This window comes from Crinia signifera, chromosome 3, assembly GCF_055691185.1.
Source record: "Crinia signifera chromosome 3, ASM5569118v1, whole genome shotgun sequence".
Classification (NCBI taxonomy): Eukaryota; Metazoa; Chordata; class Amphibia; order Anura; family Myobatrachidae; genus Crinia; species Crinia signifera.
This window is the reverse complement of record NC_139219.1, coordinates 44,772,963-44,796,868: the sequence shown is the minus strand read 5'-3', so window position 1 is coordinate 44,796,868 and position 23,906 is coordinate 44,772,963. Positions and strand designations below refer to the sequence as shown.

The 23,906-nt window shown below is 51.2% G+C and overlaps 1 protein-coding gene and 1 long non-coding RNA gene across 3 annotated transcripts; one reads left to right on the top strand and one right to left on the bottom strand.

The window, feature by feature from the left end:
* Positions 1-5,304: 5,304 nt before the first annotated feature.
* On the top strand, positions 5,305-13,032 carry LOC146063391 (uncharacterized). 2 transcript variants are annotated; one of them, XM_083175723.1, is made up of 6 exons: positions 5,305-5,575; positions 7,106-7,366; positions 7,453-7,789; positions 7,865-8,173; positions 8,282-9,390; positions 12,742-13,031. In XM_083175723.1, exons 1-5 carry the CDS (start codon positions 5,366-5,368, stop codon positions 8,947-8,949), a joined length of 1,785 nt encoding a protein of 594 aa, XP_083031849.1. In that variant the 5' UTR covers positions 5,305-5,365; the 3' UTR covers positions 8,950-9,390; positions 12,742-13,031. The 2 variants fall into 2 exon arrangements, with proteins under 2 accessions (XP_083031849.1, XP_083031848.1); XM_083175722.1 differs by having other exon boundaries at positions 7,453-8,173; positions 12,742-13,032.
* LOC146063392 (uncharacterized) lies at positions 12,782-13,556 on the bottom strand. Its single transcript, XR_014471574.1, has 2 exons — positions 13,454-13,556; positions 12,782-12,946 (listed from the first exon to the last, which is right to left on the bottom strand). It is a non-coding gene; the product is annotated as an uncharacterized LOC146063392 (long non-coding RNA).
* Positions 13,557-23,906: the final 10,350 nt, after the last annotated feature.

Sequence of the window (23,906 nt, the reverse complement as noted above, 5' to 3'; positions counted from 1 at the left end):
CCCTGACAAGCGTGCCTGCACCTTGCACCCCACTTGGGTTTGCCTCGCCCCTAAGTGTCATTTTTACAAAATTGCCTGTTTGGGGTTTTTTTTATTGTGGATCATGTGTGGGTGCCATGTGCGGCCATGCTGCATGCTTGTTTGGGGTGCTGGAGTGTTGTGGTGGGTGCCCTTCATGCTTTGGGCGTGGTCGTGAGTCCCCATTTTAAAATGACTGCAGCCAAAAAAAAAGGAAATAAAAAAAAAAAACCTGCAGCCATTTTAAAATGGGGGCCCTGGGTCACGAACATAGCATGTCGGGATCCCCCCCACTACACCCCAGCATCCCTGACAAGCATGCCTGCACCTTGCACCCCACTTGGGTTTGCCTCGCCCCAAAGTGTCATTTTCACAATATTGCCTGTTTGGGTTTTTTTTTATTGTGGATCATGTGTGGGTGCCATGTGCGGCCATGCTGCATGCTTGTTTGGGGTGCTGGAGTGTTGTGGTGGGTGCCCTTCATGCTTTGGGCGTGGTCGTGAGTCCCCATTTTAAAATGACTGCAGCCAAAAAAAAAGGTAAAAAAAAAAAAAACCTGCAGCCATTTTGAAATGGGGGCCCTGGGTCACGAACATAGCATGTCGGGATCCCCCCCACTACACCCCAGCATCCCTGACAAGCGTGCCTGCACCTTGCACCCCACTTGGGTTTGCCTCGCCCCTAAGTGTCATTTTCACAAAATTGCCTGTTTGGGGTTTTTTTTATTGTGGATCATGTGTGGGTGCCATGTGCGGCCATGCTGCATGCTTGTTTGGGGTGCTGGAGTGTTGTGGTGGGTGCCCTTCATGCTTTGGGCGTGGTCGTGAGTCCCCATTTTAAAATGACTGCAGCCAAAAAAAAAGGAAAAAAAAAAAAAAAAACTGCAGCCATTTTGAAATGGGGGCCCTGGGTCACGAACATAGCATGTCGGGATCCCCCCCACTACACCCCAGCATCCCTGACAAGCGTGCCTGCACCTTGCACCCCACTTGGGTTTGCCTCGCCCCTAAGTGTCATTTTCACAAAATTGCCTGTTTGGGTTTTTTTTATTGTGGATCATGTGTGGGTGCCATGTGCGGCCATGCTGCATGCTTGTTTGGGGTGCTGGAGTGTTGTGGTGGGTGCCCTTCATGCTTTGGGCGTGGTCGTGAGTCCCCATTTTAAAATGACTGCAGCCAAAAAAAAAGGTAAAAAAAAAAAAAAAAACCTGCAGCCATTTTGAAATGGGGGCCCTGGGTCACGAACATAGCATGTCGGGATCCCCCCCACTACACCCCAGCATCCCTGACAAGCGTGCCTGCACCTTGCACCCCACTTGGGTTTGCCTCGCCCCTAAGTGTCATTTTCACAAAATTGCCTGTTTGGGGTTTTTTTTATTGTGGATCATGTGTAGGTGCCATGTGCGGCCATGCTGCATGCTTGTTTGGGGTGCTGGAGTGTTGTGGTGGGTGCCCTTCATGCTTTGGGCGTGGTCGTGAGTCCCCATTTTAAAATGACTGCAGCCAAAAAAAAAGGAAAAAAAAAAAAAAAACCTGCAGCCATTTTAAAATGGGGGCCCTGGGTCACGAACATAGCATGTCGGGATCCCCCCCACTACACCCCAGCATCCCTGACAAGCGTGCCTGCACCTTGCACCCCACTTGGGTTTGCCTCGCCCCTAAGTGTCATTTTCACAAAATTGCCTGTTTGGGTTTTTTTTTATTGTGGATCATGTGTGGGTGCCATGGGCGGCCATGCTGCATGCTTGTTTGGGGTGCTGGAGTGTTGTGGTGGGTGCCCTTCATGCTTTGGGCGTGGTCGTGAGTCCCCATTTTAAAATGACTGCAGCCAAAAAAAAAGGTAAAAAAAAAAAAAAAAAACCTGCAGCCATTTTAAAATGGGGGCCCTGGGTCACGAACATAGCATGTCGGGATCCCCCCCACTACACCCCAGCATCCCTGACAAGCGTGCCTGCACCTTGCACCCCACTTGGGTTTGCCTCGCCCCTAAGTGTCATTTTCACAAAATTGCCTGTTTGGGGTTTTTTTTATTGTGGATCATGTGTGGGTGCCATGTGCGGCCATGCTGCATGCTTGTTTGGGGTGCTGGAGTGTTGTGGTGGGTGCCCTTCATGCTTTGGGCGTGGTCGTGAGTCCCCATTTTAAAATGACTGCAGCCAAAAAAAAAGAAAAAAAAAAAAAAAAAACCTGCAGCCATTTTAAAATGGGGGCCCTGGGTCACGAACATAGCATGTCGGGATCCCCCCCACTACACCCCAGCATCCCTGACAAGCGTGCCTGCACCTTGCACCCCACTTGGGTTTGCCTCGCCCCTAAGTGTCATTTTCACAAAATTGCCTGTTTGGGGTTTTTTTTATTGTGGATCATGTGTGGGTGCCATGTGCGGCCATGCTGCATGCTTGTTTGGGGTGCTGGAGTGTTGTGGTGGGTGCCCTTCATGCTTTGGGCGTGGTCGTGAGTCCCCATTTTAAAATGACTGCAGCCAAAAAAAAAGAAAAAAAAAAAAAAAAAACCTGCAGCCATTTTAAAATGGGGGCCCTGGGTCACGAACATAGCATGTCGGGATCCCCCCCACTACACCCCAGCATCCCTGACAAGCGTGCCTGCACCTTGCACCCCTCTTGGGTTTGCCTCGCCCCTAAGTGTCATTTTCACAAAATTGCCTGTTTGGGTTTTTTTTTATTGTGGATCATGTGTGGGTGCCATGTGCGGCCATGCTGCATGCTTGTTTGGGGTGCTGGAGTGTTGTGGTGGGTGCCCTTCATGCTTTGGGCGTGGTCGTGAGTCCCCATTTTAAAATGACTGCAGCCAAAAAAAAAGGTAAAAAAAAAAAAAACCTGCAGCCATTTTGAAATGGGGGCCCTGGGTCACGAACATAGCATGTCGGGATCCCCCCCACTACACCCCAGCATCCCTGACAAGCGTGCCTGCACCTTGCACCCCACTTGGGTTTGCCTCGCCCCTAAGTGTCATTTTCACAAAATTGCCTGTTTGGGGTTTTTTTTATTGTGGATCATGTGTGGGTGCCATGTGCGGCCATGCTGCATGCTTGTTTGGGGTGCTGGAGTGTTGTGGTGGGTGCCCTTCATGCTTTGGGCGTGGTCGTGAGTCCCCATTTTAAAATGACTGCAGCCAAAAAAAAAGGAAAAAAAAAAAAAAAACCTGCAGCCATTTTGAAATGGGGGCCCTGGGTCACGAACATAGCATGTCGGGATCCCCCCCACTACACCCCAGCATCCCTGACAAGCGTGCCTGCACCTTGCACCCCACTTGGGTTTGCCTCGCCCCTAAGTGTCATTTTCACAAAATTGCCTGTTTGGGTTTTTTTTATTGTGGATCATGTGTGGGTGCCATGTGCGGCCATGCTGCATGCTTGTTTGGGGTGCTGGAGTGTTGTGGTGGGTGCCCTTCATGCTTTGGGCGTGGTCGTGAGTCCCCATTTTAAAATGACTGCAGCCAAAAAAAAAGGTAAAAAAAAAAAAAAAAACCTGCAGCCATTTTGAAATGGGGGCCCTGGGTCACGAACATAGCATGTCGGGATCCCCCCCACTACACCCCAGCATCCCTGACAAGCGTGCCTGCACCTTGCACCCCACTTGGGTTTGCCTCGCCCCTAAGTGTCATTTTCACAAAATTGCCTGTTTGGGGTTTTTTTTATTGTGGATCATGTGTAGGTGCCATGTGCGGCCATGCTGCATGCTTGTTTGGGGTGCTGGAGTGTTGTGGTGGGTGCCCTTCATGCTTTGGGCGTGGTCGTGAGTCCCCATTTTAAAATGACTGCAGCCAAAAAAAAAGGAAAAAAAAAAAAAAAACCTGCAGCCATTTTAAAATGGGGGCCCTGGGTCACGAACATAGCATGTCGGGATCCCCCCCACTACACCCCAGCATCCCTGACAAGCGTGCCTGCACCTTGCACCCCACTTGGGTTTGCCTCGCCCCTAAGTGTCATTTTCACAAAATTGCCTGTTTGGGTTTTTTTTTATTGTGGATCATGTGTGGGTGCCATGGGCGGCCATGCTGCATGCTTGTTTGGGGTGCTGGAGTGTTGTGGTGGGTGCCCTTCATGCTTTGGGCGTGGTCGTGAGTCCCCATTTTAAAATGACTGCAGCCAAAAAAAAAGGTAAAAAAAAAAAAAAAAAACCTGCAGCCATTTTAAAATGGGGGCCCTGGGTCACGAACATAGCATGTCGGGATCCCCCCCACTACACCCCAGCATCCCTGACAAGCGTGCCTGCACCTTGCACCCCACTTGGGTTTGCCTCGCCCCTAAGTGTCATTTTCACAAAATTGCCTGTTTGGGGTTTTTTTTATTGTGGATCATGTGTGGGTGCCATGTGCGGCCATGCTGCATGCTTGTTTGGGGTGCTGGAGTGTTGTGGTGGGTGCCCTTCATGCTTTGGGCGTGGTCGTGAGTCCCCATTTTAAAATGACTGCAGCCAAAAAAAAAGAAAAAAAAAAAAAAAAAACCTGCAGCCATTTTAAAATGGGGGCCCTGGGTCACGAACATAGCATGTCGGGATCCCCCCCACTACACCCCAGCATCCCTGACAAGCGTGCCTGCACCTTGCACCCCACTTGGGTTTGCCTCGCCCCTAAGTGTCATTTTCACAAAATTGCCTGTTTGGGGTTTTTTTTATTGTGGATCATGTGTGGGTGCCATGTGCGGCCATGCTGCATGCTTGTTTGGGGTGCTGGAGTGTTGTGGTGGGTGCCCTTCATGCTTTGGGCGTGGTCGTGAGTCCCCATTTTAAAATGACTGCAGCCAAAAAAAAAGAAAAAAAAAAAAAAAAAACCTGCAGCCATTTTAAAATGGGGGCCCTGGGTCACGAACATAGCATGTCGGGATCCCCCCCACTACACCCCAGCATCCCTGACAAGCGTGCCTGCACCTTGCACCCCTCTTGGGTTTGCCTCGCCCCTAAGTGTCATTTTCACAAAATTGCCTGTTTGGGTTTTTTTTTATTGTGGATCATGTGTGGGTGCCATGTGCGGCCATGCTGCATGCTTGTTTGGGGTGCTGGAGTGTTGTGGTGGGTGCCCTTCATGCTTTGGGCGTGGTCGTGAGTCCCCATTTTAAAATGACTGCAGCCAAAAAAAAAGGAAAAAAAAAAAAAAAAACCTGCAGCCATTTTAAAATGGGGGCCCTGGGTCACGAACATAGCATGTCGGGATCCCCCCCACTACACCCCAGCATCCCTGACAAGCGTGCCTGCACCTTGCACCCCACTTGGGTTTGCCTCGCCCCTAAGTGTCATTTTCACAAAATTTTCTTTAGGTAGGTTAATTGCACAGTAAAGGTAAAAAAATGTAAATTAATATTGCTATATCTGTGTTTATATTCCACAGGAATGTCTCATCGGACAAGGACCGTGGAACCCCTTTCCCCTCTTCTTTCTATTTCAGGTGAGACGAGTCCAGTGGAGATGACTACAAGGGAGGAAGATGGTGATAGGATATCCACAAGTAACCCTGGCCGGCCGGTGCAGGACGACATGGAGCATGGAGATCGAGAAGGAACACCTCAATCAAGACAAACAACTAAAAGGAGAAGGACACAGGTAACTTCTTTAAAACTTGATGAATAGACAGGTTTCGCAACAACGCACTAGCGCGTATTTTACCCTAAAAGTGGGCGCCGGGACCCATTAAACAGTGGCCACCGGACGCCGATGACTGTAGGTTTTATATATTTTGCTGCTGCTGCGCATCACGAACCCTGCATGAGAGCAGGTTAACTTTTCAAACTCTGCATCCTAAGTCCACTCTGCTGTTGAGAGCAGTGGGGAGGGGTGGGGGGTGGGGACAGGAAAGGATGCTGTAACAGCCGCTCTCAGCAGAGTAGATCTGCACACTGTCAGGGTGGCGGGGTAAAGGATGATGCAAATGTGACTTAGATCAGCGTGTCAGCTGGTCCAGTCCCCCGCCGCGTTGATAGCCTGCTCACCTACTCTGCTGACACCCCCCCCCTTGGCAACCAGTGTGAAGATCCCGGGATCATGCAGCAGCGCAGCGCGACTTAAGCCTCACGCAGAGCCCCGGGGTCACTCCTAGTTCCAAAGATTGCACAGGAATAAACAATAGCAAAGATACCAAAGTATTACCTTTATTTTACACACGGGTTCTACATGTAAAATCAGCATTTAAAGTCTATATACATTATATACAGAAAGGTCATCAGTATTATTCACATTATCAGAACCTTACCATGTTATCCTTCAGATTAACATCAGATGGCCAGGACACGCTAGTCCACAACTCCCAGCGCTGACGCTCGGACACTTCTCTGCCTCTCTCTCCCTGCAAACACCCACTTAAATCCCAAAGGCACCCCTCTCCACCACCCTCTGGAATTTTTAACCCTTCCTATGCTGGGTGCGGTTGCATGATATATAAAGAGGCCCTTTGATCCCAGAACCAAAAAATATACACAAACTAAACAGATTCTAATCTAAGCTTTTGGTCGCTTCTAGCCGGACCATTTGACTCTAGATATACAGTTATATTCTTTAGGTATTAAGCATTCGGGAAGACTGCCATAATTAACTTCATTGTAGCAAATCCCTTATTCATGCTACCATCACAGTTTACTAACAACATAACCAGGAGGCAGTGACGTAACCACGGGCAACGCTTATCCTCCCAGTTTCTCTTGTGTTCATAAAACGCTCTTCTTGCCTTCATATGCATATGTAGCCGTATGGGATACAGTATACAAAGCTTAGGGAACATATTACAGCCATTTATATAACATGAGGGAATATTTCCCTCCAGTAGCACACATACTCATCCTAATTGAATAACCTGTTTGGATTATTCAGTATAACATCCTATTATTGTCCGACATACAGCCCTGTGATGTCCCCTATATACAGCAGTCTGGGGAACCCAGCTCAGATATGAATACAGTCCGTGATAATTTCCGGTTATCGCCGGCATTTTGCAGTTCTCTTTGCTGAAACGCAGAAAGATGCAGGCGAACAACATATGACGGAAAGGGGCGTGGCCAAATACTTAATACATCATGAAGTTAATGTTTAATATATGCTAAATCTATGTGTAATTTTGCTGACACTGTTTGTTTTTTAAAGGCTACAGACAGAACACTGGACGAACAACCCAGTGGTTCTGGGGTCCAACCACCCGTAGCGAGAAAGAAACCTGGCAGGAAAAAAAAGGTTCCCCTAGACCAACTTGCCGAGGGAGAAGAAGAGAGCATCCCGTTCACTACTGCAGAAAGCAACGTGCTGGTTGAAATGGTCCACAAGTTCTATGACCAACTGTGTGGACAAAGAAGACAGGAAACGAGCAGTAGAGAGCGTAAAAGAATATGGGCCTCGATTGCAGAGAAGGTTCATTGCTTTTTTTTTTATTAAAATAAATCCATTTAAAAAAGTGCATTATTTGATTGTTTATAATGTGATGTTTTGCATCTTAGATTACAGCAGTGAGTGGCAACGTCAGGTCGATCGACAAATGCCACAAACGATACAATGATTGTCGACGGCACACAAAACGGAAGATGGGCCAAGTCAGGCAACATCTAATTGGGACTGGAGGCGGACCACCATTACAAGTTTCATGGCAGCCGTGGGAACGAGCCATCCAGGAACACATGAATCCAATCATGGTGGAAGGTGTTCCAGGCTCTGTGGAGTCCAATGTCCGCAGAGCAGAAGTGTTGAATGCTCTGGAAGCGCAAATTCCACCTGCGCAACGAAGAAGACGGAAGACAACACCTGCAGAAACAGCACCTTCGCAAACTCAGGAGCAGGGTAATTATTTGTACTACTTTGCTCTCTCTAAAATTATATTGCAATGTTCTAAAATGTATATTCTCATTTCAACAGTTGTCGTTGCTGAAGATCGGACAGAAGACACCCATGTAAGCCAACCGGCTGAAGAACCGTCAACACAGGAAGAGACCATCACCCTGGATCTGTACTCGATCAGTCAGTTTGAATCGTCCATTCAAACAGAAGACACCTCTCAAGGATTTGAAGACAGCAGCTTGCAAACCCCACTGGGTGAAGAAGGATCTACAGCAAGTGGAGGATTGGCCCATCAGCTTCCAAGTTATCATCATTCCATCCAGGACATCGAGGAAGCGTCTGAAGATGAGGAGGAGGTGGATCCCACCAGACCACCACTGATGGATTGTAAGCTTTTGCCATTTGTTTGTAACCTTGTGGTTTTTTTTTATTTTTTTAAAGATTACATTGTGTGGAATCGATAAAATTTATTTATCTTGTCCTTTTTTTTTATAGCCGGAATGCAGCTCGTGGAGGACATCCAGAGAGAACAGGCTCCAACGCGCGTCCATAGAGTCCGGCAATTGGCATCTGAAATAGAAGATCATCAGAACCAGTACCGGATCATGATGGAGCAGAGGATGACAGCCATGGAGAAGCATCTTGAAACACTGGCCACAACGATGTCCGACATCGAGCGAAGACGCCAGGAGGATTGGGCCGAAATAGAGCGAAGACGGCATGAAGACTGGGTGGAATCCGAACGCAGACGTCGAGAGGATAACCAGGTGATGATGACCGGGATCTACAAGTTGGTTGAGAATGCAGCGTGTCAACAGGAGACCCTGAGACAAATTTCCACCTGCCAGACACAAATTGCGGCAAGCTGCATGATGATCGCCAGTTCCCTGCAGCGGAGATACAATCCGGACAACGTGGGACAACCAGCGAGAGCCACCCCTTCACCGTGGATGCCACCATCTTCATCAAGTCGGCATCAGGAGCCTGCGCATCTCCAAACATCGTGGGCTGGATCTTCTCAGGCATACCAAGGCTACGCTGGAATGTATCCACCTCCTCCACCCTCCAGCCAAAGACCAAGGACGCCACCACATCGCACATCTCCTGCTCGAGCTTCAACCGCCCAAAGGCCGGGACCGGCGGAGGAGGACCCTGCACAGTGAACACGGTCGTATATTTCCATTTATTTTACATGTTGTTTGTTTTTATGTTAATATACAAAGCTTTCTTTTCTCCTACTTTCAGTTTGTCTTTTCTTATGATTATTTAACCCTTGCAAATTTTTTCTACAGCTGTGTTCACTAAGGAGTTGGGCGTAACAGTTATGCAATGCATGCGCGTGCATGCATTGATAATTGTTGGGAAATGATGAAAGCTCCTTACATATGGTGGATGTAATAATGGGCCATAAAAAGAGCAATCTGATCCCACATTTCTACCCTTGTAATGCAACCTTTAAACCATTTGTTAATATTTATCAAAATTACACCCAGTGCAAACACCTTTTTTTTTTTTTTCATTTTTTCAGGGTGCAGTGCATTGGAAATTGATTTTGAACTCCTAAAATCCAAAACGGGGAGAATGCCAAAGCTACATACCTATTGGTGAGTAATACCCAAGTGCACCCTCTAATCTATCTTGTCCCCAAATCTTGTCTCTTGTGCTAACGCACAGACCAGGCGCATTTGAAGTGTGGCTGGCTTGTGCGTTACCACAACGCTTACTCTGCATCCGGTGCCCACATCCGGTGCCCACAACTTGCAAGTCACATCTTGTCCCTTGTGCTAACGCCCAGACCAGGCGCATTTGAAGTGTGGCTGGCTTGTGCGTTACCACAACGCTTACTCTGCATCCGGTGCCCACAACTTGCAAGTCACATCTTGTCCCTTGTGCTAACGCCCAGACCAGGCGCATTTGAAGTGTGGCTGGCTTGTGCGTTACCACAACGCTTACTCTGCATCCGGTGCCCACATCCGGTGCCCACAACTTGCAAGTCACATCTTGTCCCTTGTGCTAACGCCCAGACCAGGCGCATTTGAAGTGTGGCTGGCTTGTGCGTTACCACAACGCTTACTCTGCATCCGGTGCCCACATCCGGTGCCCACAACTTGCAAGTCACATCTTGTCCCTTGTGCTAACGCCCAGACCAGGCGCATTTGAAGTGTGGCTGGCTTGTGCGCTACCACAACGCTTACTCTGCATCCGGTGCCCACAACTTGCAAGTCACATCTTGTCCCTTGTGCTAACGCCCAGACCAGGCGCATTTGAAGTGTGGCTGGCTTGTGCGCTACCACAACGCTTACTCTGCATCCGGTGCCCACAACTTGCAAGTCACATCTTGTCCCTTGTGCTAACGCCCAGACCAGGCGCATTTGAAGTGTGGCTGGCTTGTGCGCTACCACAACGCTTACTCTGCATCCGGTGCCCACAACTTGCAAGTTACATCTTGTCCCTTGTGCTAACGCCCAGACCAGGCGCATTTGAAGTGTGGCTGGCTTGTGCGTTACCACAACGCTTACTCTGCATCCGGTGCCCACATCCGGTGCCCACAACTTGCAAGTCACATCTTGTCCCTTGTGCTAACGCCCAGACCAGGCGCATTTGAAGTGTGGCTGGCTTGTGCGTTACCACAACGCTTACTCTGCATCCGGTGCCCACATCTGGTGCCCACAACTTGCAAGTCACATCTTGTCCCTTGTGCTAACGCCCAGACCAGGCGCATTTGAAGTGTGGCTGGCTTGTGCGTTACCACAACGCTTACTCTGCATCCGGTGCCCACAACTTGCAAGTCACATCTTGTCCCTTGTGCTAACGCCCAGACCAGGCGCATTTGTTGAAGTGTGGCTGGCTTGTGCGTTACCACAACGCTTACTCTGCATCCGGTGCCCACATCCGGTGCCCACAACTTGCAAGTCACATCTTGTCCCTTGTGCTAACGCCCAGACCAGGCGCATTTGAAGTGTGGCTGGCTTGTGCGTTACCACAACGCTTACTCTGCATCCGGTGCCCACATCCGGTGCCCACAACTTGCAAGTCACATCTTGTCCCTTGTGCTAACGCCCAGACCAGGCGCATTTGAAGTGTGGCTGGCTTGTGCGTTACCACAACGCTTACTCTGCATCCGGTGCCCACATCTGGTGCCCACAACTTGCAAGTCACATCTTGTCCCTTGTGCTAACGCCCAGACCAGGCGCATTTGAAGTGTGGCTGGCTTGTGCGTTACCACAACGCTTACTCTGCATCCGATGCCCACAACTTGCAAGTCACATCTTGTCCCTTGTGCTAACGCCCAGACCAGGCGCATTTGAAGTGTGGCTGGCTTGTGCGTTACCACAACGCTTACTCTGCATCCGGTGCCCACATCCGGTGCCCACAACTTGCAAGTCACATCTTGTCCCTTGTGCTAACGCCCAGACCAGGCGCATTTGAAGTGTGGCTGGCTTGTGCGTTACCACAACGCTTACTCTGCATCCGGTGCCCACATCCGGTGCCCACAACTTGCAAGTCACATCTTGTCCCTTGTGCTAACGCCCAGACCAGGCGCATTTGAAGTGTGGCTGGCTTGTGCGTTACCACAACGCTTACTCTGCATCCGGTGCCCACATCCGGTGCCCACAACTTGCAAGTCACATCTTGTCCCTTGTGCTAACGCCCAGACCAGGCGCATTTGAAGTGTGGCTGGCTTGTGCGTTACCACAACGCTTACTCTGCATCCGGTGCCCACATCCGGTGCCCACAACTTGCAAGTCACATCTTGTCCCTTGTGCTAACGCCCAGACCAGGCGCATTTGAAGTGTGGCTGGCTTGTGCGTTACCACAACGCTTACTCTGCATCCGGTGCCCACATCCGGTGCCCACAACTTGCAAGTCACATCTTGTCCCTTGTGCTAACGCCCAGACCAGGCGCATTTGAAGTGTGGCTGGCTTGTGCGTTACCACAACGCTTACTCTGCATCCGGTGCCCACAACTTGCAAGTCACATCTTGTCCCTTGTGCTAACGCCCAGACCAGGCGCATTTGAAGTGTGGCTGGCTTGTGCGTTACCACAACGCTTACTCTGCATCCGGTGCCCACATCCGGTGCCCACAACTTGCAAGTCACATCTTGTCCCTTGTGCTAACGCCCAGACCAGGCGCATTTGAAGTGTGGCTGGCTTGTGCGTTACCACAACGCTTACTCTGCATCCGGTGCCCACATCCGGTGCCCACAACTTGCAAGTTACATCTTGTCCCTTGTGCTAACGCCCAGACCAGGCGCATTTGAAGTGTGGCTGGCTTGTGCGTTACCACAACGCTTACTCTGCATCCGGTGCCCACAACTTGCAAGTCACATCTTGTCCCTTGTGCTAACGCCCAGACCAGGCGCATTTGAAGTGTGGCTGGCTTGTGCGTTACCACAACGCTTACTCTGCATCCGGTGCCCACATCCGGTGCCCACAACTTGCAAGTCACATCTTGTCCCTTGTGCTAACAACCAGACCAGGCGCATTTGAAGTGTGGCTGGCTTGTGCGTTACCACAACGCTTACTCTGCATCCGGTGCCCACAACTTGCAAGTCACATCTTGTCCCTTGTGCTAACGCCCAGACCAGGCGCATTTGAAGTGTGGCTGGCTTGTGCGTTACCACAACGCTTACTCTGCATCCGGTGCCCACATCCGGTGCCCACAACTTGCAAGTCACATCTTGTCCCTTGTGCTAACGCCCAGACCAGGCGCATTTGAAGTGTGGCTGGCTTGTGCGTTACCACAACGCTTACTCTGCATCCGGTGCCCACAACTTGCAAGTCACATCTTGTCCCTTGTGCTAACGCACAGACCAGGCGCATTTGAAGTGTGGCTGGCTTGTGCGTTACCACAACGCTTACTCTGCATCCGGTGCCCACAGCTTGCAACTCACATCTTTTCCCAAATAGGTTTTTGATACCAATTTCAAAACTTTGCTCTCCTTTTTTGCAGGTTATACCGACGGTAAGGATGAAGAATTGACACCGGGAAAGTCTTTACCATGGTATTAATTTATTTCGGAATTTAACATGTGAAAAAAAGTTAAATAAAGTTTTTCAAATATATTGACTGCTTTCTTGCTTCTGAATGTTATTAAAAAGGTATCAGATGAGTATTATTCCATTTTTCAGTTGTGAACCATTTTCTTTTGAAACGACTGAAAAAAATGATAAAGGGTCAGTGTCAGATAAATATTAAGGTTTTTTTTTTATTTTACATGCATACAAGCTAGGAGTTTCCAGATTGGTGCCGGTTTACACCAAGTACTTTTTGGGTTTATATTTCACTGATGCTTTTCCTTAAATATGTCATTCTTGCCAAATACACCTAAATAGATTTCTGAAGGTGTCTCAGTGAAATATTGGGAGCAATCCCCGCCATCTCATAACAGTAGTGATTGATCCAAAAAGCGAATTTCTGGGCCTATTACAGGGTGATAGTTTCAGAAAGCAAATGATTTTGGGAGAGTGTTCCCATAGCTTAGATAACTTAGATTTGACCATATAATTGATTGATTTATCACTATTTTCAATAGTTTAAAAACTCTACCAAAATCAAACACAAACTCAAGCTAGCTATATTCCATTTGACATGAACTGGTTTCATGGACGAGAGGTGAATAAACATGTAAAATTTATTGATGAGAAACAACATTACTTAACACCTTGCACGCACATGACAGGTACAGCCTTTGGTCCTGCAGGTCTTTTTCACTTTAGGGGTTCACCCGCTGGAGACTTCCCCGTCCAGAGACCAGCAAAAGAAACTGCAAAGAAGAAAGAAGGGGTTAATGATCGGTGACTGTCTCCTATAGCCTCCCACCACCAGTCCCCCACGTAGTTCCATACTCACCCCAGATTTGGTTTTAATGAATGTGCTCGCACATGACAGGTACAGCCTTTGGTCCTGCAGGTCCTGTACACTTTAGGGGTTCACCCGCTGGAGACTTCCCCGTCCAGAGACCAGCAAAAGAAACTGCAAAGAATAAAGAAGGGGTTAATGATCGATGACTGTCTCCTATAGCCTCCCACCACCAGTCCCCCACGTAGTTCCATACTCACCCCAGATTTGGTTTTAATGAATGTGCTCGCACATGACAGGTACAGCCTTTGGTCCTGCAGGTCTTGTTCACTTTAGGGGTTCACCCGCTGGAGACTTCCCCGTCCAGAGACCAGCAAAAGAAACTGCAAAGAAGAAAGAAGGGGTTAATGATCGGTGACTGTCTCCTATAGCCTCCCACCACCAGTCCCCCACGTAGTTCCATACTCACCCCAGATTTGGTTTTAATGAATGTGCTCGCACATGACAGGTACAGCCTTTGGTCCTGCAGGTCTTTTTCACTTTAGGGGTTCACCCGCTGGAGACTTCCCCGTCCAGAGACCAGCAAAAGAAACTGCAAAGAAGAAAGAAGGGGTTAATGATCGGTGACTGTCTCCTATAGCCTCCCACCACCAGTCCCCCACGTAGTTCCATACTCACCCCAGATTTGGTTTTAATGAATGTGCTCGCACATGACAGGTACAGCCTTTGGTCCTGCAGGTCCTGTACACTTTAGGGGTTCACCCGCTGGAGACTTCCCCGTCCAGAGACCAGCAAAAGAAACTGCAAATCCCGCTGCTTATAGGTCCCTCCAGAAATTATCAAGCAGGAAGAGGCTGCGGAAAATAAAAAAAAGGGGTTAGTGACACCTCACAGGGCCCAAACCCTCCCCTCCTTCCCCCAGGGGGAGCGATACTCACCGGGTAACTGCACAGTAGCCCATGGGAAAGGCATCACGCACCCACACCTGCCAGCAGCCCTCACACATCAGGGGTTCATCCGCTGCACACAGGATCCAGCTGCTTGTAGGTCCCTCCAGAAATTATCAAGCAGGAAGAGGCTGCGGAAAATAAAAAAAAGGGGTTAGTGACACCTCACAGGGCCCAAACCCTCCCCTCCTTCCCCCAGGGGGAGCGATACTCACCGGGTAACTGCACAGTAGCCCATGGGAAAGGCATCACGCACCCACACCTGCCAGCAGCCCTCACACATCAGGGGTTCATCCGCTGCACACAGGATCCAGCTGCTTGTAGGGCCCTCCAGAAATTATCAAGCAGGAAGAGGCTGCGGAAAATAAAAAAAAGGGGTTAGTGACACCTCACAGGGCCCAAACCCTCCCCTCCTTCCCCCAGGGGGAGCGATACTCACCGGGTAACTGCACAGTAGCCCATGGGAAAGGCATCACGCACCCACACCTGCCAGCAGCCCTCACACATCAGGGGTTCATCCGCTGCACACAGGATCCAGCTGCTTGTAGGTCCCTCCAGAAATTATCAAGCAGGAAGAGGCTGCGGAAAATAAAAAAAAGGGGTTAGTGACACCTCACAGGGCCCAAACCCTCCCCTCCTTCCCCCAGGGGGAGCGATACTCACCGGGTAACTGCACAGTAGCCCATGGGAAAGGCATCACGCACCCACACCTGCCAGCAGCCCTCACACATCAGGGGTTCATCCGCTGCACACAGGATCCAGCTGCTTGTAGGTCCCTCCAGAAATTATCAAGCAGGAAGAGGCTGCGGAAAATAAAAAAAAGGGGTTAGTGACACCTCACAGGGCCCAAACCCTCCCCTCCTTCCCCCAGGGGGAGCGATACTCACCGGGTAACTGCACAGTAGCCCATGGGAAAGGCATCACGCACCCACACCTGCCAGCAGCCCTCACACATCAGGGGTTCATCCGCTGCACACAGGATCCAGCTGCTTGTAGGTCCCTCCAGAAATTATCAAGCAGGAAGAGGCTGCGGAAAATAAAAAAAAGGGGTTAGTGACACCTCACAGGGCCCAAACCCTCCCCTCCTTCCCCCAGGGGGAGCGATACTCACCGGGTAACTGCACAGTAGCCCATGGGAAAGGCATCACGCACCCACACCTGCCAGCAGCCCTCACACATCAGGGGTTCATCCGCTGCACACAGGATCCAGCTGCTTGTAGGGCCCTCCAGAAATTATCAAGCAGGAAGAGGCTGCGGAAAATAAAAAAAAGGGGTTAGTGACACCTCACAGGGCCCAAACCCTCCCCTCCTTCCCCCAGGGGGAGCGATACTCACCGGGTAACTGCACAGTAGCCCATGGGAAAGGCATCACGCACCCACACCTGCCAGCAGCCCTCACACATCAGGGGTTCATCCGCTGCACACAGGATCCAGCTGCTTGTAGGTCCCTCCAGAAATTATCAAGCAGGAAGAGGCTGCGGAAAATAAAAAAAAGGGGTTAGTGACACCTCACAGGGCCCAAACCCTCCCCTCCTTCCCCCAGGGGGAGCGATACTCACCGGGTAACTGCACAGTAGCCCATGGGAAAGGCATCACGCACCCACACCTGCCAGCAGCCCTCACACATCAGGGGTTCATCCGCTGCACACAGGATCCAGCTGCTTGTAGGTCCCTCCAGAAATTATCAAGCAGGAAGAGGCTGCGGAAAATAAAAAGGGGTTAGTGACACCTCACAGGGCCCAAACCCTCCCCTCCTTCGCCCAGGGGGAGCGATACTCACCGGGTAACTGCACAGTAGCCCATGGGAAAGGCATCACGCACCCACACCTGCCAGCAGCCCTCACACATCAGGGGTTCATCCGCTGCACACAGGATCCAGCTGCTTGTAGGTCCCTCCAGAAATTATCAAGCAGGAAGAGGCTGCGGAAAATAAAAAGGGGTTAGTGACACCTCACAGGGCCCAAACCCTCCCCTCCTTCCCCCAGGGGGAGCGATACTCACCGGGTAACTGCACAGTAGCCCATGGGAAAGGCATCACGCACCCACACCTGCCAGCAGCCCTCACACATCAGGGGTTCATCCGCTGCACACAGGATCCAGCTGCTTGTAGGTCCCTCCAGAAATTATCAAGCAGGAAGAGGCTGCGGAAAATAAAAAGGGGTTAGTGACACCTCACAGGGCCCAAACCCTCCCCTCCTTCCCCCAGGGGGAGCGATACTCACCGGGTAACTGCACAGTAGCCCATGGGAAAGGCATCACGCACCCACACCTGCCAGCAGCCCTCACACATCAGGGGTTCATCCGCTGCACACAGGATCCAGCTGCTTGTAGGTCCCTCCAGAAATTATCAAGCAGGAAGAGGCTGCGGAAAATAAAAAAAGGGGTTAGTGACACCTCACAGGGCCCAAACCCTCCCCTCCTTCCCCCAGGGGGAGCGATACTCACCGGGTAACTGCACAGTAGCCCATGGGAAAGGCATCACGCACCCACACCTGCCAGCAGCCCTCACACATCAGGGGTTCATCCGCTGCACACAGGATCCAGCTGCTTGTAGGTCCCTCCAGAAATTATCAAGCAGGAAGAGGCTGCGGAAAATAAAAAGGGGTTAGTGACACCTCACAGGGCCCAAACCCTCCCCTCCTTCGCCCAGGGGGAGCGATACTCACCGGGTAACTGCACAGTAGCCCATGGGAAAGGCATCACGCACCCACACCTGCCAGCAGCCCTCACACATCAGGGGTTCATCCGCTGCACACAGGATCCAGCTGCTTGTAGGTCCCTCCAGAAATTATCAAGCAGGAAGAGGCTGCGGAAAATAAAAAGGGGTTAGTGACACCTCACAGGGCCCAAACCCTCCCCTCCTTCCCCCAGGGGGAGCGATACTCACCGGGTAACTGCACAGTAGCCCATGGGAAAGGCATCACGCACCCACACCTGCCAGCAGCCCTCACACATCAGGGGTTCATCCGCTGCACACAGGATCCAGCTGCTTGTAGGTCCCTCCAGAAATTATCAAGCAGGAAGAGGCTGCGGAAAATAAAAAGGGGTTAGTGACACCTCACAGGGCCCAAACCCTCCCCTCCTTCCCCCAGGGGGAGCGATACTCACCGGGTAACTGCACAGTAGCCCATGGGAAAGGCATCACGCACCCACACCTGCCAGCAGCCCTCACACATCAGGGGTTCATCCGCTGCACACAGGATCCAGCTGCTTGTAGGTCCCTCCAGAAATTATCAAGCAGGAAGAGGCTGCGGAAAATAAAAAAAAGGGGTTAGTGACACCTCACAGGGCCCAAACCCTCCCCTCCTTCCCCCAGGGGGAGCGATACTCACCGGGTAACTGCACAGTAGCCCATGGGAAAGGCATCACGCACCCACACCTGCCAGCAGCCCTCACACATCAGGGGTTCATCCGCTGCACACAGGATCCAGCTGCTTGTAGGTCCCTCCAGAAATTATCAAGCAGGAAGAGGCTGCGGAAAATAAAAAAAAGGGGTTAGTGACACCTCACAGGGCCCAAACCCTCCCCTCCTTCCCCCAGGGGGAGCGATACTCACCGGGTAACTGCACAGTAGCCCATGGGAAAGGCATCACGCACCCACACCTGCCAGCAGCCCTCACACATCAGGGGTTCATCCGCTGCACACAGGATCCAGCTGCTTGTAGGGCCCTCCAGAAATTATCAAGCAGGAAGAGGCTGCGGAAAATAAAAAAAAGGGGTTAGTGACACCTCACAGGGCCCAAACCCTCCCCTCCTTCCCCCAGGGGGAGCGATACTCACCGGGTAACTGCACAGTAGCCCATGGGAAAGGCATCACGCACCCACACCTGCCAGCAGCCCTCACACATCAGGGGTTCATCCGCTGCACACAGGATCCAGCTGCTTGTAGGTCCCTCCAGAAATTATCAAGCAGGAAGAGGCTGCGGAAAATAAAAAAAAGGGGTTAGTGACACCTCACAGGGCCCAAACCCTCCCCTCCTTCCCCCAGGGGGAGCGATACTCACCGGGTAACTGCACAGTAGCCCATGGGAAAGGCATCACGCACCCACACCTGCCAGCAGCCCTCACACATCAGGGGTTCATCCGCTGCACACAGGATCCAGCTGCTTGTAGGTCCCTCCAGAAATTATCAAGCAGGAAGAGGCTGCGGAAAATAAAAAGGGGTTAGTGACACCTCACAGGGCCCAAACCCTCCCCTCCTTCGCCCAGGGGGAGCGATACTCACCGGGTAACTGCACAGTAGCCCATGGGAAAGGCATCACGCACCCACACCTGCCAGCAGCCCTCACACATCAGGGGTTCATCCGCTGCACACAGGATCCAGCTGCTTGTAGGTCCCTCCAGAAATTATCAAGCAGGAAGAGGCTGCGGAAAATAAAAAGGGGTTAGTGACACCTCACAGGGCCCAAACCCTCCCCTCCTTCCCCCAGGGGGAGCGATACTCACCGGGTAACTGCACAGTAGCCCATGGGAAAGGCATCACGCACCCACACCTGCCAGCAGCCCTCACACATCAGGGGTTCATCCGCTGCACACAGGATCCAGCTGCTTGTAGGTCCCTCCAGAAATTATCAAGCAGGAAGAGGCTGCGGAAAATAAAAAGGGGTTAGTGACACCTCACAGGGCCCAAACCCTCCCCTCCTTCCCCCAGGGGGAGCGATACTCACCGGGTAACTGCACAGTAGCCCATGGGAAAGGCATCACGCACCCACACCTGCCAGCAGCCCTCACACATCAGGGGTTCATCCGCTGCACACAGGATCCAGCTGCTTGTAGGTCCCTCCAGAAATTATCAAGCAGGAAGAGGCTGCGGAAAATAAAAAAAAGGGGTTAGTGACACCTCACAGGGCCCAAACCCTCCCCTCCTTCCCCCAGGGGGAGCGATACTCACCGGGTAACTGCACAGTAGCCCATGGGAAAGGCATCACGCACCCACACCTGCCAGCAGCCCTCACACATCAGGGGTTCATCCGCTGCACACAGGATCCAGCTGCTTGTAGGTCCCTCCAGAAATTATCAAGCAGGAAGAGGCTGCGGAAAATAAAAAGGGGTTAGTGACACCTCACAGGGCCCAAACCCTCCCCTCCTTCGCCCAGGGGGAGCGATACTCACCGGGTAACTGCACAGTAGCCCATGGGAAAGGCATCACGCACCCACACCTGCCAGCAGCCCTCACACATCAGGGGTTCATCCGCTGCACACAGGATCCAGCTGCTTGTAGGTCCCTCCAGAAATTATCAAGCAGGAAGAGGCTGCGGAAAATAAAAAGGGGTTAGTGACACCTCACAGGGCCCAAACCCTCCCCTCCTTCCCCCAGGGGGAGCGATACTCACCGGGTAACTGCACAGTAGCCCATGGGAAAGGCATCACGCACCCACACCTGCCAGCAGCCCTCACACATCAGGGGTTCATCCGCTGCACACAGGATCCAGCTGCTTGTAGGTCCCTCCAGAAATTATCAAGCAGGAAGAGGCTGCGGAAAATAAAAAGGGGTTAGTGACACCTCACAGGGCCCAAACCCTCCCCTCCTTCCCCCAGGGGGAGCGATACTCACCGGGTAACTGCACAGTAGCCCATGGGAAAGGCATCACGCACCCACACCTGCCAGCAGCCCTCACACATCAGGGGTTCATCCGCTGCACACAGGATCCAGCTGCTTGTAGGTCCCTCCAGAAATTATCAAGCAGGAAGAGGCTGCGGAAAATAAAAAAAAGGGGTTAGTGACACCTCACAGGGCCCAAACCCTCCCCTCCTTCCCCCAGGGGGAGCGATACTCACCGGGTAACTGCACAGTAGCCCATGGGAAAGGCATCACGCACCCACACCTGCCAGCAGCCCTCACACATCAGGGGTTCATCCGCTGCACACAGGATCCAGCTGCTTGTAGGTCCCTCCAGAAATTATCAAGCAGGAAGAGGCTGCGGAAAATAAAAAAAAGGGGTTAGTGACACCTCACAGGGCCCAAACCCTCCCCTCCTTCCCCCAGGGGGAGCGATACTCACCGGGTAACTGCACAGTAGCCCATGGGAAAGGCATCACGCACCCACACCTGCCAGCAGCCCTCACACATCAGGGGTTCATCCGCTGCACACAGGATCCAGCTGCTTGTAGGGCCCTCCAGAAAGTATTAAGCAGGAATAGGCTGCGGAAAATAAAAAAAAGGGGTTAGTGACACCTCACAGGGCCCAAACCCTCCCCTCCTTCCCCCAGCTGGAGCGATACTCACCGGGTAACTGCACAGTAGCCCATGGGAAAGGCATCACGCACCCACACCTGCCAGCAGCCCTCACACATCAGGGGTTCATCCGCTGCACACAGGATCCAGCTGCTTGTAGGTCCCTCCAGAAATTATCAAGCAGGAAGAGGCTGCGGAAAATAAAAAAAAGGGGTTAGTGACACCTCACAGGGCCCAAACCCTCCCCTCCTTCCCCCAGGGGGAGCGATACTCACCGGGTAACTGCACAGTAGCCCATGGGAAAGGCATCACGCACCCACACCTGCCAGCAGCCCTCACACATCAGGGGTTCATCCGCTGCACACAGGATCCAGCTGCTTGTAGGGCCCTCCAGAAAGTATTAAGCAGGAATAGGCTGCGGAAAATAAAAAAAAGGGGTTAGTGACACCTCACAGGGCCCAAACCCTCCCCTCCTTCCCCCAGCTGGAGCGATACTCACCGGGTAACTGCACAGTAGCCCATGGGAAAGGCATCACGCACCCACACCTGCCAGCAGCCCTCACACATCAGGGGTTCATCCGCTGCACACAGGATCCAGCTGCTTGTAGGGCCCTCCAGAAAGTATTAAGCAGGAATAGGCTGCGGAAAATAAAAAAAAGGGGTTAGTGACACCTCACAGGGCCCAAACCCTCCCCTCCTTCCCCCAGCTGGAGCGATACTCACCGGGTAACTGCACAGTAGCCCATGGGAAAGGCATCACGCACCCACACCTGCCAGCAGCCCTCACACATCAGGGGTTCATCCGCTGCACACAGGATCCAGCTGCTTGTAGGTCCCTCCAGAAATTATCAAGCAGGAAGAGGCTGCGGAAAATAAAAAAAAGGGGTTAGTGACACCTCACAGGGCCCAAACCCTCCCCTCCTTCGCCCAGGGGGAGCGATACTCACCGGGTAACTGCACAGTAGCCCATGGGAAAGGCATCACGCACCCACACCTGCCAGCAGCCCTCACACATCAGGGGTTCATCCGCTGCACACAGGATCCAGCTGCTTGTAGGGCCCTCCAGAAAGTATTAAGCAGGAATAGGCTGCGGAAAATAAAAAAAAGGGGTTAGTGACACCTCACAGGGCCCAAACCCTCCCCTCCTTCCCACAGGCGGAGCGATACTCACGGGATAACTGAAACGTAGCCTTGGGATAGCAGCCACGCAACAACAGCGGCAAACATCCACAACAATGGAAAAGAACCGTAGAAAACCGAAGGAACAACGGCAACAGGCCAAAACACTAACGTGCCCAAACGGAACTCTAGAAAACATAAATTAATGAAAAGTGTTAAATATCATATAACTAATCAAACAAGCCACAAACTTTGGACTACAAATACTCACATTGGGCAAAATATGACCGGATGAGTCGAGCTCTCGCATCCACTCGTTCATTCATACCGGCGAGCAAAGCTGTTGAAAGGTCCCCATGCCGGAAAACCGCAGCATCCACGGTCACCGGCAAACGGTTTGCAATGCAAATGTTGTGTAAAATACAACAAGCATTAATTATGCCGCAAACCTTTGCCGGTGAGTATAAAAGGGCTCCGCCGGTCATGTCTAAACATCTAAACCGGCTTTTAAGGACACCGAAGGTTCGCTCAATTACAGCCCTCGCTGTCGTGTGAGCCCTTTGGTACCTTTCAGCAGCTTCGCCCACAGGATCAGATAATGGGGTCAGGAGCCAGTCCTTATTGGGATAACCCGCATCACCTATGGAAACCAAAAAAAAAAATATGACATTATTAACAATGTCTGGATTTCAAGACAAATCAAACCCCCCCCCCCCACCCAAAAAAAACATACTACTTACCTAACAGCCAGCCGTCCGGCATTCGGCCGTGCTCGAAATCGGCATACAGGGCGGACTGGCTTAAAATGAACGAGTCGTGGGTCGACCCAGGAAAACCCACAAGGAGGTTGGTTATTTTCATTTGGTGGTCGCAAACCACCTGAACGTTCATCGAGTGGAAGTGTTTTCGGTTCCGAAAACATTCCTCTGATGCACGCGGTGGTTTGAACGCCACATGGGTGCAGTCGATCGCGCCCAAAACACTGGGAAACTTCCATTTTGAGAAAAAGCCAAATTTGATCTCATTCCATTCGCTGTCTTGATCAGGAAATTTAATATACTGGGTCGTTAATTTGCGGAATGCCTTTATGACCTGTGCTATACAGCGGGAGAGGGTTGGCTGTGAATAACCGCATGTTTGGCTTAAAGTGGGCTGGAATGTGCCCGACGCAAAAAAATGCAACGCACCCAACAGTTTCTGGAAACCGGTGAGTGCGTGATTGCCCCGTTTCCGTGCTACCAGGTCTGGCTCCATGAGATCGTACAGCATATGGATTGCCGCAGACGAAAGGCGATAATTAGAAATCACCTCCGCCTCGGTGAGATCACCCAGTTCACGCCTAGTACGAAAGTGGCGTGGACGTGGGACTGAAACCCGCACCGACTCACCTAATGGAGCTATCGCCGGAATACTAGTGTCATGTTCCATCATATCTACCTCCTCCTCCACACTGGCATTCAGCATGAAAACAACAATAGTATCCCTGAACAGCTCCATTACTGTAGTCAGTGTTAAAGAAATTGCAGTGAAATGCAAAAAAACGCAAATTACCCTACAAAAACGTTTCCAATACAGCAGACTGCAAAAGCTGTGTAATCTCCTCAAAGGCCAAACGAAGGAGTGAGGTGGGGAGGAGAATCATGGGTAAGTGAGGTGCACCATGGGTAAGAACAGTGCGTTGTGGGAGAAAAAAAAAATACCAGAAAAAATTAAATATATATTTGTATAGCACTTCTACGACCATCACATCACAACAGGGCAGCAAATAATAATACATTACACTTGCAGAGTTAAATTGAACACTTAAAACCAATTATTTCACAGGTTCCTAAAAAAGTTCACCATAAAAAGATGACGAGGGACACTCGGTGAGGAACGGCGATATGAAACAAGAAATAAGAATCGCCAACTTCACATTGAATACACTTTTGGCGATTCATGGGTGATTCCCGTCGACTACCGGCGAATCCCCATGAAAATTCCTATAGACAAATACCGGCGATTTGTAGAGAATCACATTTGGCGATTGGTGCTTCATTCACCGGTCGTCAGCGGCGAATAGACGACGTTGAATA

Excerpts from the sequence above, each read along its gene's own strand:
- LOC146063391 (XM_083175722.1), top strand. The coding sequence starts at position 5,366 with ATGTCTCATCGGACAAGGACCGTGGAACCCCTTTCCCCTCTTCTTTCT. Across the intron at positions 5,576-7,105 it reads CTAAAAGGAGAAGGACACAG|GCTACAGACAGAACACTGGA; the intron begins GTAACTTCTTTA and ends TGTTTTTTAAAG. Across the intron at positions 8,174-8,281 it reads CAGACCACCACTGATGGATT|CCGGAATGCAGCTCGTGGAG; the intron begins GTAAGCTTTTGC and ends TTTTTTTTATAG.